The 19,498-nt window shown below is 40.3% G+C and overlaps 2 protein-coding genes across 4 annotated transcripts; one reads left to right on the top strand and one right to left on the bottom strand.

Annotated features, from left to right (window-relative positions):
- Positions 1-814: 814 nt before the first annotated feature.
- Positions 815-6,718, top strand: LOC117476739 (alpha-synuclein-like). Of its 2 annotated transcripts, none has more exons than XM_034123460.1 (6): positions 815-1,128; positions 1,474-1,633; positions 1,814-1,843; positions 2,642-2,772; positions 5,702-5,773; positions 6,056-6,718. In XM_034123460.1, the coding sequence occupies exons 2-6, from the start codon at positions 1,513-1,515 to the stop codon at positions 6,068-6,070; spliced, it is 369 nt and encodes a 122-aa protein (XP_033979351.1). In that variant the 5' UTR covers positions 815-1,128; positions 1,474-1,512; the 3' UTR covers positions 6,071-6,718. The 2 variants fall into 2 exon arrangements, with proteins under 2 accessions (XP_033979351.1, XP_033979353.1); XM_034123462.1 differs by lacking the exon at positions 815-1,128 and adding an exon at positions 1,275-1,374.
- A 2,599-nt stretch (positions 6,719-9,317) lies between these two features.
- nop14 (NOP14 nucleolar protein homolog (yeast)) lies at positions 9,318-18,868 on the bottom strand. 2 transcript variants are annotated; one of them, XM_034123444.1, is made up of 19 exons: positions 18,720-18,868; positions 18,153-18,335; positions 17,279-17,413; positions 16,966-17,107; positions 16,479-16,627; positions 15,930-16,061; positions 15,674-15,796; positions 15,415-15,546; positions 14,959-15,283; positions 14,649-14,779; positions 14,454-14,539; positions 14,208-14,343; positions 13,765-13,866; positions 13,245-13,398; positions 12,884-13,043; positions 10,375-10,522; positions 10,148-10,266; positions 9,869-10,024; positions 9,670-9,766 (listed from the first exon to the last, which is right to left on the bottom strand). In XM_034123444.1, the coding sequence occupies exons 2-19, from the start codon at positions 18,333-18,335 to the stop codon at positions 9,670-9,672; spliced, it is 2,610 nt and encodes an 869-aa protein (XP_033979335.1). In that variant the 5' UTR covers positions 18,720-18,868. The 2 variants fall into 2 exon arrangements, with proteins under 2 accessions (XP_033979334.1, XP_033979335.1); XM_034123443.1 differs by lacking the exon at positions 18,720-18,868 and having other exon boundaries at positions 9,318-9,766.
- Between the last annotated feature and the right edge of the window lie 630 nt (positions 18,869-19,498).

Raw genomic sequence — 19,498 nt, 5'->3', positions numbered from 1 at the left:
AAAAACATAGTTCCACCTTTACCAGTTATGATGAATATGCATCAATAATCATTATGTACTATTTTGAAGTGGGTCGATCTACATAATGAGTACTTTTACTGTTGGTACTTTAGTTATATTTTGATGCTAATACTGTTGTACTTTTACTTGAGTAAACATTTTTTGAATGCAGGGCTTTTACCAGAGTATTCTTACTCTCGGGTACTTCTACTTTTACAAGATAATTACTTCTCCCACCTCTGCATTACACAGATCTTTGAGGCCATGGCACTGGCATAAGGACAACTCAACACAAATATGTAAAAGCATATTTCAATTAAAACTAGTAGTAGTAGTATAATCCATCACTGTTTGAAGTTACTTTGGTAGAACTTTAGGGATTCTGACTGTATGACAGGGAAGTTATTAAATAATGTATAAAAGTAGGTCTAATGGCGTTGGACTTTGCAGACTATCCATGCTCACAAGTATTCCAGCTCGAAGGAAGGCGAGTATTGGCTTGTTTCATTGACAATTGGGTTGTTAGGTGACTTAATTTGTGTTTTAACAACGATTTGTTTACGAGATATTGATCCGTAGAGTTCGAATCCGTCAGTATCTGTCTAACTTAACTGAACTCCTACACGCTGCTGTGGGCAACCCACGTAGAGAAAGAGCTACGTAATCTCCCTCTCTGTGTGTGTGTGTGTGTGTGCGTGTGTGTGTGTGTGTGTGTGTGTGTGTGTGTGTGTGTGTGTGTGTGTGTGTGTGTGTGTGTGTGTGTGTGTTGTGTGTGTGTGTGTGTGTGTGTGTGTGTGTGTGTGTGTGCGGCGCTTGCAGCCGTGACAAACCACAGACAGACAGACAGACAGACAGCAGAGTCTCTTCTCGCATCAGCATCACGGGGTCTAATCGCTCTTCTCGATCGTGTAGGAGGAGGCGTCTGTCAACCCTGTGGAGGTCTGTCTGTCCCTCTGTCTGTGTCCGTCTGTCTGCTCGGGAGGCACCACACACTCGTCCTTCGTCTTTAGAGTAGGCTAGTTGTAGTTTGGAGACGATAAACCGGTTTTACTACCTTTTGGGAGAATCTCTGCTGTCATCCCGGAAGACTCATCACATTCTCGTCGTAAAGGAAGTGAAAGCGAACAGGTGCGTGAGCCACATTTATCAATTGTTTTAATCAATTATCTAGAAATATCAGCTCAAGAGCTATTTAATTTCTCTATATCACATTGCAACATGATACTAGATCAGTTTTCTTTAATGGTTAGTGAATCCATTCATGTTTTTCTCAGTGGGGCTGTAACCAGATCCTACAGGTGGGATTTCAGCTCCCTCATTCGCTCAGATATTTCACACGGCGATACTGGCTTGACAAACCTGTTTTAGACAAAAGTAGGGCGGTGGCATTTTTGTCTTGTGAAACGTTTTAATACCAAGCGCTTGGATCCGGGAGTGCCTTCTCATTGCGTCTGTTTTACCATCCTCACACAGTTGTGCGTGTTCATATTGGAGCCAATAACCACAGCAGCCATGGACGCTTTAATGAAAGGTTTCTCTAAAGCCAAGGATGGGGTCGTGTTGGCGGCGGAGAAAACCAAGCAGGGAGTGACTGGAGCAGCTGAGATGACGAAAGATGGGGTTATGTTTGTAGGTGGGTACTGGCAATTGATTTGATTGATCATGGTAAACCTTTAAATCCTTGATGATTGATTTTTTTATTATCAATATCATCATTATCATAGCAGTATTCTGACTATTAAGCATTTCATATAGGCTACTGTCTATTATGTTCACATTTTCACTGATTGAGCTTCACCTGCTTTCTTTTCAGGTAACAAAACAAAGGATGGAGTCACAACAGGTAACACTACATTTCTATTCTAACGTAATGTAACTGTTACTCTCTTGCTGCTCTGAAAAAAGATCAATGTTCACATTTCCAAAATACACCACTTTCTTTACGAGTAAATCTTTGAAATAAAAGCAAAACGATAGTATTCTCACTGGAGGTGGTCAGTAATAGAGTTGTATACTCTGCAGGTGAGTAAGTGTCATATTTCACCGCCTACAAAACCTGCCCAACTCCCAATGGGCCATGCCTTGCCATTTCTCATAAATAACAAGCAAAGAAGCCACAGGAGACTTCATGATATAGGCATCTAGGGGAATAGTATTGTTGTATCATAGCTGCAAGTGAAAGTGAGGGTTTTGAAAATGTGATTATACAGAATGGGTTTTTATAGACACTAAATGAGGGAGAATATTTGTTATCAGTGGGACCAAGTAGCCTACATTGGGGATCGTGATCCTCAGTAGAGCAGCTTTGTTGTGAATGGATATATTAACTAAACATTTCTATTACTTACTTATAAGTGTGAATGAAGCCTCACTGGATTAAACAAAACACATCTACCAGAAGCCTTTCCCATCACAACAAGACATTTACATAAAAGTAACAAGATGAACTCATATGCAAAATCCCACATTACAATAGTAGCCTACAAACGTTGATAGGCGGGGTGAAACTCAGTGAAGTCTTTGAAATGCCTCCAGGCTGTTTGTGAGGTTGCTCAGTTAATGTATTGAAACTAAAGGTAATAATAGAGTCTTTAATATCTCTATAGGGTTAATCTATTTAATTCTTCTTTTTCTTCTTCAGCTGTGTCTGGAGTGTCTCAGGTGGGTGGAGCAATGGTTACTGGGGTTACCGCTGTGGCCCACAAAACTGTAGAGGGTGCAGGAAACATTGCTGCTGCCACCGGATTGGTCAAGAAGGATCCTGCCAAACAAGTAAGAAAGATACTCTTTGTTTTAAGCTGAACTGAAAGAAAAATGGCCTCTGGAAAAGCCCAGCCAGTTTGATCATCAATTTAAATTTCAGTGAAAAATTACAAGTTACAATCTCATACATTTGTGTTCCTTGTTTAAGTGGTACCTATGGAGATAAGTGAGAGTCAGTGATAGACTCAATCGCCATAATGTTACTTAATTCAGTGAAATATTGTGACTTAACTGACATGTAATATCGCCCCAATCATTACTTCCGTACTTACACACTAACCACATGCTCACACTTCTCTAGAGACACATTGATTTACAATATGTAGCACATCTTTAAAGTTTGCGTTATAGAACATCCCTCCATTTCATGACAGAGGCTGTCAGCTGTCTTCCCCGTGCCAAGATGGCCTCCTAACCTTGAGTCATTTGTTGTCACTTCTCATATCGCCTGTGTGGCATCTGTAATGAAAGCCGCTACATAATGTTAGCTTTCCTGCTTTGTTCATCTTGTCAGCCTGGCCATCGTTTATCTAAAGGAGGAGGTGAAGGCAGTTTACTGTAGCAAACAATTTGCTGCTGCGAAACAACTCAAATACAAAAAAAAAAAATTTTACACTTTTCTTTTCTACCCTCACCTTTCTCAAGCAAATATTTGCTGCTGTTATTGTAGACTTTTTGCTCACAGCCAACACTGAGGCCATGTCTTTGTCCAGGTTATTTTTTACTGGGAATTTAGGGCTGTTGATGGCTTCACAAAGAATAATACTGCAAGTTAACATGGTAGTTAACAGTGTACATATTTTATGTAAATGTTTTGTGAGAAAGGCCATTCAACACCTGAAGGATACATGCATCAGTGTACAACATCCCTAAACAAAAATCCGTAAACAAATCTTTACATTAGAGGAACACTCGTTTTTTTACGCTCTTTCGTTGACCAACTATAGCAGTAACATCGCCCTATGGTTTGTATCGCGATAAATATGGCTTAATTATCCTGGGATTACCCTCTTTATTCTCATAAGATTGCTGACAGGAGTAGGAAATGATAAACCAGCTAAATGTCTCCCTGGGCAACAGCATCACTTTATTGAATATTTGTTGTGATGCTTCATCTCGATCCCCTAATTAGTGAAGAAACACAATTTGAACACCACGAGATAACAGCACACACACACTTTTCTTCAGCTCTGCTTTAATTTGCTGTTTTGAGTGAAAAGATCAGATTAGACACCAAATAAATGATCATAGTTCTTTTATCGTAGCGATGAAATCATTCTTCACTACCGCTTTCATCCTTCATTGCTGGCATTTTATTTCATTATCAAAAGAAGCTTGTTGTATTTCCCACAAACATCCATTGAATTATTTTATCCTCGTGAGTGGTTGTGTTATCAAGGCAGGTAGATAGTTGATATTCACCCTGAGGGATAAAATACTGATGGAGCTCCACCTGGAGTGTGATCAGTCTCATTAAGAAAAACCATGACGAGCCAAGCTGGCAGGCAGCTCGGACAGACAGATGGACAAACAGACCAGGAGTGGAATGAACACACATAACAAAAGCTAAATCCTGGTATTCATGGCGAGAGATTGACACGCTGACAGCAGCAGATTGAGCTCATTTATCCTTTATTCCCAGGTGGTGCAGCCATTAAACTTCATTAATATTGATTTCATTTTAAAAAATTGATGCCGGGTTGAGAGGGCCCATCAAAGACTGTCTCCTGTGACAGACACACACACACGTAGACACACCAAACGGAGGTGTCTGATTAATCTCATTTAGCTGTTTCACCAATTCAGCAGCTGCTGGTGACTCATTTCAAGAGACAGAAAAGGCCAGAGGTAGAAGGAGAGGAAAATGACAATGAGACCGAGAGTGGAAGCTAGAGTGGCTCGGAGCTGAGGAGGCAGAAAATAGAAAATGGTCTTAACAACAAACACGTCTTATTGCTCGGATCTTTTCAGCGACATGCAATAAAAGAGGATGCTGAATTTCATGTCCCTAGAAAGCAATTTCTGCTCTAAAACAATTCAGATTGGAGGCGAGGCATTACTTTGATTTTGCTTCGTAAGACAGTTTTCACATATAAATTTGATTTGGTAATACCTCATAACTGAACAAATCTTTAACTTTTTGACTAAATTGTATCTGGCTACAGTAGACACGTTGGTGTTGATGTGTGTGTGTTTACACAAGCACACATCTCTCCGGCTCTGCTGGGTAAACAGATGGAGGCTCGATGGGTGGTGTTAAATCCAGCAGCAGGAGGAGAAGGTGCTTCAGGGTTTAAGGTCATGTCAGCGCTGGCGAGCGCGTCACACACACACACATGTGCACACTTCACATACTGGGACCGCTCCCTATTAAGGAAGGTCATTTCAATGGCACGGTGTAATCGGAGCGTCCTTTCAGCGAGACAGGAGACGTCACACACACCTCCACCTCCCTCCCCTTCATTAGCGCTTCAGACCAGCATCCCACTCAGTCAGAATGGCCACCAATCATAATGTCCGTCATGAAATGAGTGCCTTTTAATGTATTAATAGACAAAGCAAGAGTGGGGTGAATTATGTGAGTTGTTTATATTTAAAAGTGTTGTATGAAATTGCATAAATGATGGCATAATGGCAGTAAGTGCTTCCAGATGTTGTTCTCATCGTCTGGAGGTACGTCTGTGTCTAGGGGGTGCAACTAATGATTAGTTGATTGATTGATTCATCTGCTTATGAGTATTTTTTTACATGTGTTATCTCTATACACTTTAAAAATAGGAAAGGAAAATGCTAATGCTTTTTTCCCATACTCCAAAGTCAGTTGCAAAACGTTACACTGAGAAGCTGGAACCAGATAATTTGTTTTCTTTATCAACTGATGTCTCATCAAACAAATGTATTTAAAGTTTTAAAAAAATATATTTTTGTCTTTTCCCAGACTGACGAAGCTTTAGCAGTACAGGACATGGCAGAGTCACCGGTTGATACTGACCCCGCTGATGTTACAGAGGTAAGACTAGCAACAGTCAATAATAATGACTACATGAAGCTGCATTTCATTCTTATAGAAGGATTAGTGAATTGACAGTCAGACCATTTTAAAGCGATGTTTAAAAGCAGTCTCGGGACCTTGAGACATTCAAAATATATAATTGAGTCCACATTCATCTGAGTACTCCATACATAAAATAAGATGTTATTTAAAGCTGAAGGAGCTACTGGATCATGGGGTTATATTTGCATACTATACCACTCATTTCAGCGCCCGTCTTTTGTCCTTCTTCTTTCTCAGGACGACGATGATTGAGATCTTCACAATGAAAGAGCAAAGATCCGTTATCGAAGATCAATGATCGAAACATTCCATGTCGCTCTGCCAAGTCCCGTTGTGCCTCGTTTTGGTCCTTTATGGAGTCTGTGCCCAACGTTTGTGTGCGTGTGTGTTTCTGTCTGTGTGTCTGTACAGCAGTGTATGTGTAATGTTGTAAAGAAAGAGGTGAGTGTGTGTGTGTGTGTGTGTGTGTGTGTGTGTGTGTGTCTTTTACACATCAGTCCTAAAAGGGACCAGATGTCATTTACAGTGTGTATGTGTTTGTCTTTATGTATGTTTCTTGTCAACTGTATGGCTATGTCAATAACTCAAACATGGAAATGTACCACTTCAAGCACCTAAGTGTCTCTATATAAATTACCAATTTACAGTAATCTGTTTGAAATGGAAGCATAATGATAATCTCTATTTTTGTCTGTAAACCGTCACTGTTTTTTGCGGTGGACTATATAAAGTGCTAAGCTATTTGTGCATTCATATTGTATTTTTTAAGTTATCACTGCTGTAACAAAAATGTCATATTGAATGGACTTTTGGAAACCAAGAGCATGTACAACTACTCTGCTTGTGATATGGATTTATTTGGAGTTAAATGTTTAATAAAATGTGTAAAAAAAAGAAAAAGTGAGATGTTGCTGATGTTTTCTTTTTCATTTAGTGATTCCCGTTTTGATCATTTTTTCAGAAAAATAAATAAATTGATATTTGTATTCACACTATAAATGCAACAAAATCACTGCAAGCCTAAACTAAGACAATGTAACATGTTGATGCCTAAACTCTGCATGTCAAGCCGCCTATCCCTCTCCTTATCTAATGAGGAACTAGGTTCAAAAACAGCCAGCCACAATAACGTGTGTCTTTCTGTCAGTAAACCAGTTGTAAACCAAAAACATGTTCCTGTTCAAAGGATTTGAATATATCTGGCAAGAATATAAGAATGTGTGATTAAACGTACTGTTATTTTCATCAGAGGAAAAGATGTCTTTAAAGGCAGCAATCTTCCTGCAGATTTTGTAATAACAAAAACATGTTCTTTTGTTATTACAAAAGAACATGTTGGCCTTGATGCAGGCTCTATAACGTGAGAGAGGTGGAGGAATACTGTCGTTCACAATCACTACACATCCATCCACAGCCGCACCACTCCAGAGCAGGTATTTCACATTTGGCTTAATTTGAATGTTCTCCCAAAAAATGAAAGCATGTTTCATTTCTTCCAGATTTAAAGACAGCCTTTGTGAAGCACTCCAGCAGTTTACATAAAGATCTGTGCTCCCTAGAAACAGAGTGAGTCATTTAAATTCTACTTTTCACTTCCAATTGGTACTAATGAATCCTGCAGAGAGCCCTGCACTTGTTATTGTATAAACCTGTCAACTAGTGTTTCCTGTGTGGTCCCTGCTGACTCCCCCTGACTCCTTGTTGTTATTGTTCACCGCGGCTCCATATAGAGACGGCCACTGTGAACACAACATGACGTTGAGGATTTATATTGTTTTCTGATTTATTTTGACCAGAGCTAAGAGGATCCCTGAACAGAACGCTGCTGACATTTTGGGAGAATAGATGTTTTTGTGCATATTATATGTATTATACACTTAGTGAAAGGGCTGGAACTTTACATTTGACTGGATTTGTTTGTTTATCAACTTTATCAGTTTTGTCTGAGAAATAAATGGAAAATAGCAGCCATGTACTTAAGTCCTAAAGTCAATTAATGACTGTGGTACTTGAGAAGATGGTCATGATCCAGTGGCCATTTCTTTCTCCAGATTTCATTCAGAAGAGCATATATCGAATATAGAGCATATATCTCGGGTAGCTGGACACACTGTATGTTTTACATTTATATTTAATATTCCATTCCCTACAATCTTAATGTATATAATTTCCTGCTTTTGGGTGGCAGCAGCTCAGTCTGTAGGGACTTGCCCCTGGGACCGAAGGGTCACCGATTCGAAGTCCCAATCGACCAAAAAACCACGAAGTGGACTGGTAGCTAGAGAGGTGCCAGTTCGCCTCTTGGGCCCTGCCGAGGTGCACTTGAGCAAGGCACCGAACCCCTGACAGCTCCCAGGCGCCGGCTAGACTGGCATTCTCTTCGCTCTGGCCCTCTCCAGATGCATGTGTATTCTGTATAGTGTGTATAACTGTGTGTGTATTGCATGTGCATGTGTGCCCCTACCTGTATACTGTGTGTGTATTAAACAAAAATACAAGCCAGAGTGAAAAACTGTATTTCCCCCTAGGGCAGGGGTGTCAAACTCAATTTCATCGCGGGCCACATTCGCATTATGGTTGCACTCAAAAGGGCCGGTTGTAACATTAAGACTATATAAAGATACATATATAAATATTTAATATATATAAAATAATGTATTATATTACATTATTGCCTCTGCATTGGATTGTTATCGGATAAGGTAATAACTTCATAATTAACTAGGTCTGAAAGCAGAAGTCTAGGGCAAATAATTGCAAGTCTCTTCAGTGAGAATGTCACAAAATGATTTAAAAAGAAAAGCACATTCTGGAAAAAAAGTCAAAATAAAGAAAAAGGCATATTTTGAGAAGCATTTTGCTACATGTATGGGCAACGTGCTTCTGTAAATCGCCATGTAACCATATAATAAACATATTATATTCTTTGCAAGCTCTTGTGGGCCACATTAAATGAAGTCGCGGGCCGGATTTGGCCCCCGGGCCTTGAGTTTGACACCCCTGCCCTAGGGGGATTAATAAAGATTCATCTGCTTCATTATATTGTGTCTAAAGCCCTTCAATAGTGTTTTATTGTCAGAGTATATCGATGTTTTACCTTCATGGTCTACTGTATATTTTCTAGTGTTGTTTATTTCTACTCTTATATAATATCTACTTATGTGCAATGTCTTGTTTTGTTGTTTTTTATAATGCTGCAACGCAAACATTTCCCAATTTGGGATCAATAAAGTACCTCTTATCTTATCTCGATGTCTATCTATCCTGACACTACACATAGCTGTCGTTTCATTCTCATTTTAAAACATTTAATAAAGTAAAAACTGGCTCCTCCCCCTCATAAGACGCCCACTGAGCAATGCACACGTTTTATGTAACAGTTCAAGTCATGAGGTTAGCATTGCCCTCTACCGAGCATTTGACTTAGTAATGATTGTACATATTCATCAGGGTTGGAATAAACATAAATATTGACTTAACTGGAGAAACATAACAATTATTGATGGAAAAGAACAGTCATTTATTTGTTCTGTATTCAAGCACATAATAGGGATGGTTTCTGAGGAGAATAAAGGAATAAGGAAACCCAGTAATCTCTGTTGTGTTGACTGACACGTCCAACAACAGTATCCCGATCGTCACATAATATTTGACAACTCTTTGCATTTCTGACAGCGATTTGACAATCTAAAATGCATGTTGCAATAAAGAAGGTAAATGTATCCTCTTGTGATTAAAAATGAATCTTTTAAGCACAAAACAGTTCCCAGTTCCACCAAATTCAACCTTGTACAGGCTGTTGGATGTCCATATGACGGGAAACAGGTGATGGAGAGAAGCGATGAAGACTTTCACTTGTTCTTCCTCCTCTTCAGGGCCTTCCACTCTCCCTCCTGAGTGGCTAAGCTTCCGAAGAGCTCCCTCACCTTCTTCTTTCTCTCCGAATCTCTGAAAGGCAGAACGAGTCGACAGTTAGAAGCTTTCACTAACAGAAGCATTTTAGAGAAACATTTTGGTTCACTTCCTCATGGATTCTGGTGTTATCCGTACCTGTCCATGACCTCGTTGAGCTTCTCTCTGGCCAGGAAGCGCGTGTCCTTCCTGATCTCCCTCAGAGCGCCCTTGAACTCCTTCTTGTACTTGTGCTTCAGTCGCTCCCTCTCCCTCTCCTCTCTGTTGCTTCCACGCTTCTTTCCATAGTCCAATCTGAAAAATATTAAAGAAGCAGATTAGATATTTATAACAGAGGCACAGCTAGCAGGTCAGCATCTCAGCTTTTGGAAATCATTTCAACACAAATGAAAACGTTTGTACTCATTTCACACTTACATTTCAACAATCTTGGGTGTGAGCAGCTTCAGAGGAATGGGCTTCCTCTTCTCTAAAACCAGCCGACTGTGGGCCGCAGGAACACCGCTGATGATCTCCAGGATCTCACTGTGGAGCTCCTGCAACAACACAAGTGTTAGAAGTGAGAAAAAACTGACCATATGATATGTTGAGAGAAAAATTGAAAAAGATAGATCTTGCTATTTCAAAACAACTATGACACCAACCTTCAAAGGATCTGGTAACGCTTGGGCTGAAAGATGTTTGGAAAGCAGCGTTCTGATTGGCTGGAAGATGTGTGAGAAAGACATGAGGTCTTTGTAGAGCAGGCAGCAGCGCTTTACCAGGTCCAGGCAGGTAGACAGACACGTCAACCTGCAGAGAGACAAAAACATGGATCAACATCTGTTTTATTTTATTTGGTCTTTGTCTCGTGTTATTAGCCTCCTTAGCAACAGCGCTATCACACCCATAGCAAAGGCATTAATGTGTCTTTTATTTGTAATAAGTAAATGTGGGTTGTTCTTATGCGTTTTATAAAAAATGTGACACAGCCGTGCTTTGAGCTTGCTTTCTGAATGTTACGATGCCCGAAACAGGGTGATTTTACATGTCATTTTTACCATGTCTGATCCGGATGTTATTACTTAGAAATTAGTATACATTTAAATTTGATATGTTGGTTCTAGATGAAAGAGAACCATTAAATATTACAATGCATCCTGAGGGGGCCATGAATGTACCAAACCATCATGGGAATCCACCCAGTAATTGTCGAGAAATGAAACCCTTAGCCTTGTAAAGGCAGAAATAAATCAAGGGGTCGTGAAAACAGAGGATATTTCATCAGAAAACATAGATGTCTGTACAAAAAGCTTGTGCTAATCAATCTGGACTAAAGTGGTGGCACGACAAACAGACAGGCCAAAGATAACAAAATATTTAATGAGCGAGAATCAGTGGGCATGTAGAAAAAAAAGTTCACAGAAACACTGAGCAACCTGACGGCCAGAAGAGATGCATAACAGTTAGAACATTAAACGGAAGCTCCTTCTACCGTTTCTAGTAGAAGATCTACACACACACACACACACACTCAGAGAGTAGAGGCAAGCATCTGTGTGATTTATTAAGATTTCAAATACTATAACAGCTGCTGCTTTGAAAAGAAAGCATTGGATCAATTAGTCTATGCTCTCTTGAAATGATTCGACAGAAAATCCAGATTTATTAGAATTTCTAATCGCTCTATCCGATGTTAAACACATAAATGATTAAAATGTACTTATTTCTTTGACAAATAAAGTCATTTCTCTCCGACACAATCTGTTATATGTATTCATTTTTGTTGGGTAGAAATAAAAATGTATATTCCCAGGAATAATCGTGGTCTGCTGAAGCCTGTTTGCATGCTCTGCTTTGAGCCCACACACCAGCTGCTGTGTGAAAGCACGCTGCGACTCATCAGAGTCACGCGAGTGGCTGTATCAGCGCTGAGCCATACCGTCTGCACAGGTAAACACAGTATGATGGCTTATCTCGAACACATTACATGTAAATCACTGAAATTCCTCACAGCACCACAGGAAATGCACATTAATATAAAACGATATAAAGCAAATGGTTAAAGAATGATCTGTATGAGTGCATTTGTCCTGTTTGCAATAGAACAAATTAGCCTTCTTCTTTTATTAAAAGGTAATTCATCTGCCAATCCTCCTCTCCTCTTGTTTTCTTTGGTGGGAATATTCTGGTCCAAACTGATTGTGAGAATCTGTGTGAAGACAAAACGTTTTCTCACTTCATCCCCCTCCCTCTATTCCTACTGGGCCTATAATAGAGTGCCACAGTGACGCGTCCTAAAACCCGGAAGTAAGCTGCGCATGGGTTCCTTCGATCCTATCATAAATCTATCGATTAGAAAATTAGGGTAGACATGTGGAGATTATCCGACTGAACAAAATGTGATCCGTCTCTTAAATGCGTGTCAACCACAGACCTTATTTCGAGCTATTTTCCAAAATCATATGGAGAAATTGCACTGCTTTTTTGTCGAAGGAACCCATGCGCAGCTTACTTCCGGGGTTTAGGACGCGTCACTGTGGCACTCCATTGTCTCCGAGCAAGTGTTCACTCCTGTGATTACATGGTGAGGGTACACACTCAATTCTGAATGGCCAATCGAGGTATTAGGAAATCTGTGCAGCCTGCATGTCTCTGTGGGTCAGCGGTATATACAGACGGGTATGCACAAACATTGATCACATGTCCACATTACATTAAATGATGTATGAGTCTCTCCAGTCCATACAGGCTGTGAAGACATCCCTTCCAAAACTATTTCTCCAATGATAGAGAGTAGGTGGGAAAAAACCCTCCTCCCCTAATGAAGCTCAAATGAAACCTCAGCTACATGAGAAAAATCCAGTGGGGATCTTCCAAAGTTAAGTGTTTTAACTCTACAAAATGTTGTAGAAATTCTCAGTCACCACCAACCCCCCCCCCCCCCCCCCCCCCCCCCAAGCATTTCCCCTTGATATGTTGTAGGATAGACTTGGAAAACATTTCTAAAAACCTATCCTTAAATTAAAATAGTGTTTCAAGAGTATAGTTAGCCTACTTAGTTAATTCTATACAACGACTGAAGATTAGTAATTACTGATCGTCTTGTTTTTTTGCTATATATAACATTTTGTAGAATACTGTAAAATAGATGTCTTGTCTGTCCCCTCCTACCTGTGGTGGTCTTTGTCCAGGTTATTTTTCAGCTCCAGGTGTTGGGCCGCAGACAGTGGAAGGCTCTTCTGGCTCCAGCTCTTGCAGGACTCAGAGTCTGACACCACCAGCAGATCGCTGCACTTCCCTGAAGGCCTGAAGGGCGGCACCACGATGTAACCTGCAAGACAGAGGTCAAAGGGCATGAGAGCGGAGTCCCCTACGAATTGAGTAGTATTTAAATGAGTGGTTAAACGCAAGTCCTTTTTGGATTTGGCGAGTGTCTTTATTTATGAAATCAACTTCCTTTGATTAGTAAGCAGAGCAAATGATGCTTGATAGAGTCGTGGAAATGTGCCGTTAAACATGATAGTGCGTGTACCTAGAGAGGTCTTGTCCTGTACAGCCAGGTGTAGCGTTCCAGCCAGGAAGTTGATGAGCTCAGGCAGGAAGCGCTTTGAAAAGGAGACGTACTCCACCGCCAGACAGCACAGCACTAACCCTGACGTCACGTCCTGTAGGGATCTCACTGGACACTGAAGACATACAAAATACACACAGCAAAAAATAATGGCAAAATTGCTAAAAGAAAAACAGACATCCATTCATACCACATCTGCTTTAGGGATTGCAATCATCTAACACAATTACCATGCAAGATTTTAAAAGATAGGAAAACAGTGGAGCTTTATGTGCTTTTGAAAACTTAGAATGGAAAATGTGTAAGGTGTACGACGTCATTTTTGTGAGAAAATCCACACAAAAATGACTTGTGATAGCAGGAAGGCTGAATTGAAACAGAATGAGGTATGGTGAAATCTCCTTAGAAGCCAGTACAGTCAAAACATTTAAAAACAAGCTTTGAATATATAGACAATAACAAAAGAAGACACTTTGTGTACCTTGGTGAGAGCCTGGCTGATGTACAGCAGCGCAGGAGTGGTGACCGGGTGTCTGAAGTCTGACGTAGGAAACAGAAGGGCTGTCAACTTCAGGTAGACGATCTGAAACACCAAAAAAAAACATCCTGAAGCTGCATTTGTCATAAACTGAGGAAGAACCTTTTCCATTTAACAACAATAGCAAAGGCAACATTTCATCTGATATCAAAAGGATGTTTTCTCAAGAAAATACAATTGAGGTTGTCGTCAAGAAACACTAGAATAACACATCCAGCAAATGTAAATTCAAATGTCACTACATTTTTATTTTGGTTTCTACTTTATTGTAACCCCCTCACATGCCAGAATGAGCTTACGGCAGTCAACTAACATATAAACATCTCAAATCTACTTCCACCCTGGTGAACATTCAACACGTTTTCACTATTCACTGCAGTGCATACCATGTCTAGTGTTGGGAAAGGAAGATGCCCTTTGACCTCGAGCACCTCCCCCGTGCTGTGTCCAGCGTCTCCCAGGATGCTCTGCATGGTCTTACAGGCTGCTTCCGGAAACATCTGACACAAAGTGTACAACTCTCTACAGAGAGAGAGAACAGGAAGGAATGATCAGGTGTGTTTCATTTCTAGGACAATTTTATTTAAGGCAGAAGGTAAAGCATAAGAAGGAAAGCCACTTTTTGAACTCACGGTATGAGCTTATCAATGGTGGTGAGTTCAGGGGGACTCCTGGTGGCCAGATCTTCAACGTACTCCAACAGGAAGCCTAACAGTTTCTGAGACAAACGGATAATATTTAGAGTTCATACTGCACCAAACGCAACCTAAAACTGGCAAAAGAGACAGCACAATACATAAGGGAATATGTAGCCTACTATAGCGTACCTGCAGTTTGAGCTTATTGCCTACAGCCAGACTAGCATGGTTGCTTTTCTGAGTCCTGGCCACGATGATGCGCTGGTTGTCGGGGGTGTGACCCTGCAGCAGATCCTTCAGGTCGCTAAGGCTCTCTGGAGCTACAAACACAGAGAATGGGGGTCATATAGATATCAGATTTACTCAAAATGCGGAAATGTCTCTATTTCTGATGATGAGCAGAGATCAACTCCAATAGAAAATGCAAGTCAAAAAAATAAAAGTAGTTTTTTTTACATTTCGTTGACATTTTATTTATATTTGTTGTGTGTGTAGTTACCAGTGAATGTGTACGGGAGCTCTGCCTTCGCGGCCTCCTGCTGGGCCTTCAGCTCTTCTGTGCTCAGACTCGGTTGGGCGCTGGTCTCCTCTTCCTCCTGTTGTGTCTCCTCATCCTCGCTTTCTTGCTCGGACTCAAGGTCAGAGTGCGCATCTTCTTCTTCTTCACTACTGCCCTCCTCCTCCTCCTCTTCTTCTTCTTCTTCCTCATCCTCCGCCTCCTCTTCTTCATCTCCCTCTTCTGCCTCTGATTCCTCCTCCTCTCCCTCTTCTTCCTTTCCATCCTTATCTTCCCCTTTCTCCTCTTCAATGTTCCATTTTCCATCCTGGACACAAAATGTATTAGTTAAAATCACATTCTGTATTAACCTTTAAAGAAAAAAGGTGAAGAATATTCCAGAAATAAACTGGTTCTTTATCAAAGAAACCCTTCTTCTAGCTTTGCGTTGTCCCTTACCTGATAAGAAAGGGTCTTCTGGTCGTCCTTATCCAGGATGAAGCCGTCGTTGAGGTCATCAGCTGACATGTGAGTCTGACTCTGTGAACTCTCCACGACCTGATCTCCCATCATCCTCCTCAGACGGTCCGCCTGGAGAAAAACAGAGCACAGGAAATCTATTATAACAACTATCGTAAAGTATTAAGTATGACAAGACATTTTTTGGTATCGTGACAAAAAATATGAAACAGCTATCCTGCGATGCAAAGATAGATACCTCTAGTTTCTGCAGCTTCTCCCTCTCCTCCCGGGCGACCTCCTCGGGGGTCTTCAGCTTCTCTGAGGGCTGAGCCTTCATCTCGAACACGAGCTCTCGGACCATCATGTCATACTGTTCCAACTGGAAATGCACAACGGAGAGAGAACAAAGAAATATCAGGCTCTGCCACGAATATCTTTCAGGTCATTTCATGGTGAAACATACATTTTCAAAACAAGATATCTTTTATTTGTCCCACAGTGGGGAAATGTACCTTGGGCTTCTCCTCCTCGACACGTTCCGCTCTGGGAATCTTCTTCACCATCAGAGCCTGGATGTTCTTCCAGTCGTGATCCAGTTTCTCCGTCAGCTCCTGCGATTCCTCTTTCTGCACCTGTCGGTCTCGCTGAATAATGGAAGAAGTTAATTCTCTGTTAGTTAAGTTATTTAATATATAAGGCTGATGGGGAAACGAAAAACAAATTAAAGTGTCAGTACTTCCAAACTCTCCTAGCTTGTGGATTATTCAGTCCATTGGTTCCTACAAATTCCCCTTTAAAACACAGTTTACTTGCGTTTTAAAGGGGAATTTGTAAGTACTTCAATAATTTATTTGTAATAAAAATGAAATTACTTCCCAGCCTTTTGCTAACATTTATTGAAACACGAGTAAATGGTGCATTTATTTGGGCCTATTTCCAGTTGTGGATGTGCTGCACAAGCGACTAAAAAAAATAATATAATAATTGGCATATATTGATGTTGAACAGGATGAAAAGGTCGTTGTGAAACTAATTGATCACAGTTCATGTTGTCGGCTCACCTTATCCTGCTTGGACTTCTGGATGAGCTCTTCAATCAGCTCTTGTCTGGATTTGGCCCTCGGGGCTCCTTCTTCCCCCCCCTCCTGGTCCCCTGATGTTTTCCTTCTGAGGAGACCCCCTCCTCCAAAGTGGGAGGCAGTCAGCTCGGCTAGATGAGAAAGAGAAATAGTGTCACTATTATGAACTAGCTCTCTATAACATGGCTTAAAACATCCAGTTGGTGGCTGGGAACGATTAACCCTCAAATTAACAACCACTACATTCATAGAATTAAGTTTAAATCATATAAAGTTGGTATATGTATGTTTCTAGTTTTCAAATATTTTTTAAATTGCAACACACAGATTTCTGTACAAATATTGACAAGGTTTGACCATGGCAGGCTTTAATGAAGAAGTAAACACAAACAATCAGATGCTGAATAATTATAAGCTTCTTCACAAACAACTGAAGCTCTGAACAGCTGGTGTTCGCAGAAATGCTCACCTGACAGAAGACCTTTCTCTTCTGATTCATCATCACTATTCACGTTGTCATTGAATTTCTCCATCTCAGCCAGCGACTGGCCGTAATGGGTCAACTCCTCCTCCTCGTTCAGGTTGTACACATCCTTCTTGTCATGGTTACGCTGAACAAAAAAACAAAGATTGTCTGAGAGTGTGGTAAACATAGTGACATTTGTTGCGAGAGTAATGATTAATCCTGTTAAATTAAAAAAGTTACAGAAGGAACACATGCGGTAGGGACAAACAGACCTTAGGCAGTAATGTTACTAAATGCACATCATGACATCACTGACCTGTCTCTCCATGGCGAACCTCTGCAGGATTTTGTCTTCTGGTGCCATATTGGTGTCATACTCCCCAAAGCGTCTGTCAATGAATTTGCTGGACTTGCCCTTCTGTTTGTATTCCTTCAGGAGGGTGTCTTTTCTCTACAGATCCAAAACAAAAATTGCATGTGATTTACGTCCATAAAACATTACAGAAATGTCCCCTTTGAGTAAGAATGTTCAAGCTTCACTGATCAGACCTGACAAGCAGAGAAACGATAAATAGATACATACAAAAACATAAATAATAACAGCATTGAATCGAGTGTGCAGCCTAAACTTTAAACCTCACTTCAACTTCTTAGTGCCTGCAAAGCTCTCAGCCTTTCCTGCAGAGAATCCCTCACTCAGCATGATACTGTGAGCACCAGGCTTCACAGCACAGAAAGTGTTACATGGATGATGAGCTGTGACCCAACATGGCTGAGAGATACAGTGCGACAGTAGAAGAACCTTCATTTATATATCATTTTACCAGACTGCAGAATATTCTCTGTTTGTAGAATGAACACCAAACCTTTGTTCCTCTGAGTAAACATCTGAAATATATTATCCCTCATTTAAAATCTCACTGTTTATTTATTTTTTCACATTCACTCAAAATAACTAACCAAACGCTCTAGACAAAATGAATTATATAAAAATATGTTATTGATCTTGTGTTATGCAGCTTATGTGAAACATGTTCTTAGTTTATATGAAGTGCTGTCAAAATCACTAATGGTGTGTAAATGAGTGTAGAAACAGAAGGTAGCTGAATTAGTTTTGGTTGTATAGTTACTTGCAGAGGGAGAATCTGGTTAAGTTGTAAGAAATATAAAAACATGAGATTTCCTCTTACCTTATTAATGGCTTTGGATCGAGACACACCAGGCAGACCCACATCATGCTTGGATTTCTGCCCCAAAATTTCAAATTTCTTCCTGTTGATCTTCACTTCAAAGGGGTTGTTTTTGATCTCAGTAGAGGTCTTGGTTTTGCGAACCTTGTCGGCCATGCTCCTCTTCTTTGGCACCTTCCCCATCTGTAACAGATACAATTTGTTTTTAACTGAAAACACTGACATTTAAGACCCTGATCATCTGAATTAAATGTCTGATTATATACAAAATTAAGTATTAAATTACATGACATTTTGAGTTGTTGCTGCTATAACAGTGCACATATCTCCTGCATGAGTCTGGTTACAAGTTACACTGGTTAACGTTAGCTAACAGCTAGCCTTGGGGGCATGTTGGTTAACAATACATTTAATAGGTGCCTGTAACATATCCATAGAAGCAGAAGTATTACATGGGGTGAAGTCAATACGAGCAAAAATGCAAAAACTGGAGCTACTTTATAGCTAGCTAGCTTCATTTGGTGAGTCAACCGCTTGTAAACAAACGGACACAGAAGCAGCGTTTACCTTCCAGCCGGATTGAGGAGTCGAGTTATTAAATCCAGACGGAAGAAAACATGAGACAATAAGCCTCTGCCAACTGCAAATGTAATAAACAACACTTTAAACGTTTACTCTCCACGTTGTTTCCATTTCCAGCGTGCACAAGACTCAGGTCAAAGTTGAAAACAAGAAGGAAGCAGATAAGAGTGACGCAGATTCCCCACAGCGCCCCCAGCGATGGAAATGATATACAAGGAAATAGGGACCTACGTAGGCTACCTTTACTGCTGTAGTTAAAGGGAAGGTTACACGTTCATGTACCATTTCATAATAAGAACTTTTTAACCATCTTGTACTTTTACTGAATGTATGACCTTTACTTGTGTTTAAATAGAAGACCTGAATATCCATTCCACCACTGAATACACTTTACTGATAACCTTTACATCCATTATCAATCTCTTCTCTGCCAACTGGAAAACTCATTATTTCAGTTCAATGCACTTGAAGTGGCCCACCCATGAGTAAACTGGATATTAATTATATTACATTACATAAATGGAGACTGTTATTCAGGAGATGCAACACTGCAACAAAGTGTTTAACCAGGTGAACATGCTAGTAGCCTACTATCAATGTAAGCATATTAGCATGATGATGTGAGCATTTGGCTCAACAGCCGCAGAGATGCTAACTGGAGATTCAATAAGCCCAGTGGCCATACTGTATTAATATCACACCAGGCCATGAAATTATGGTAAATAAATACTATACCTAATGAAAGTATACATATATCTTTGTTT

This window comes from Trematomus bernacchii, unplaced genomic scaffold (assembly GCF_902827165.1).
Source record: "Trematomus bernacchii unplaced genomic scaffold, fTreBer1.1, whole genome shotgun sequence".
Taxonomy (NCBI): Eukaryota; Metazoa; Chordata; class Actinopteri; order Perciformes; family Nototheniidae; genus Trematomus; species Trematomus bernacchii.
The sequence above is the reverse complement of the archived record's forward strand: the minus strand, read 5'-3'. Positions and strand labels throughout refer to the sequence as shown.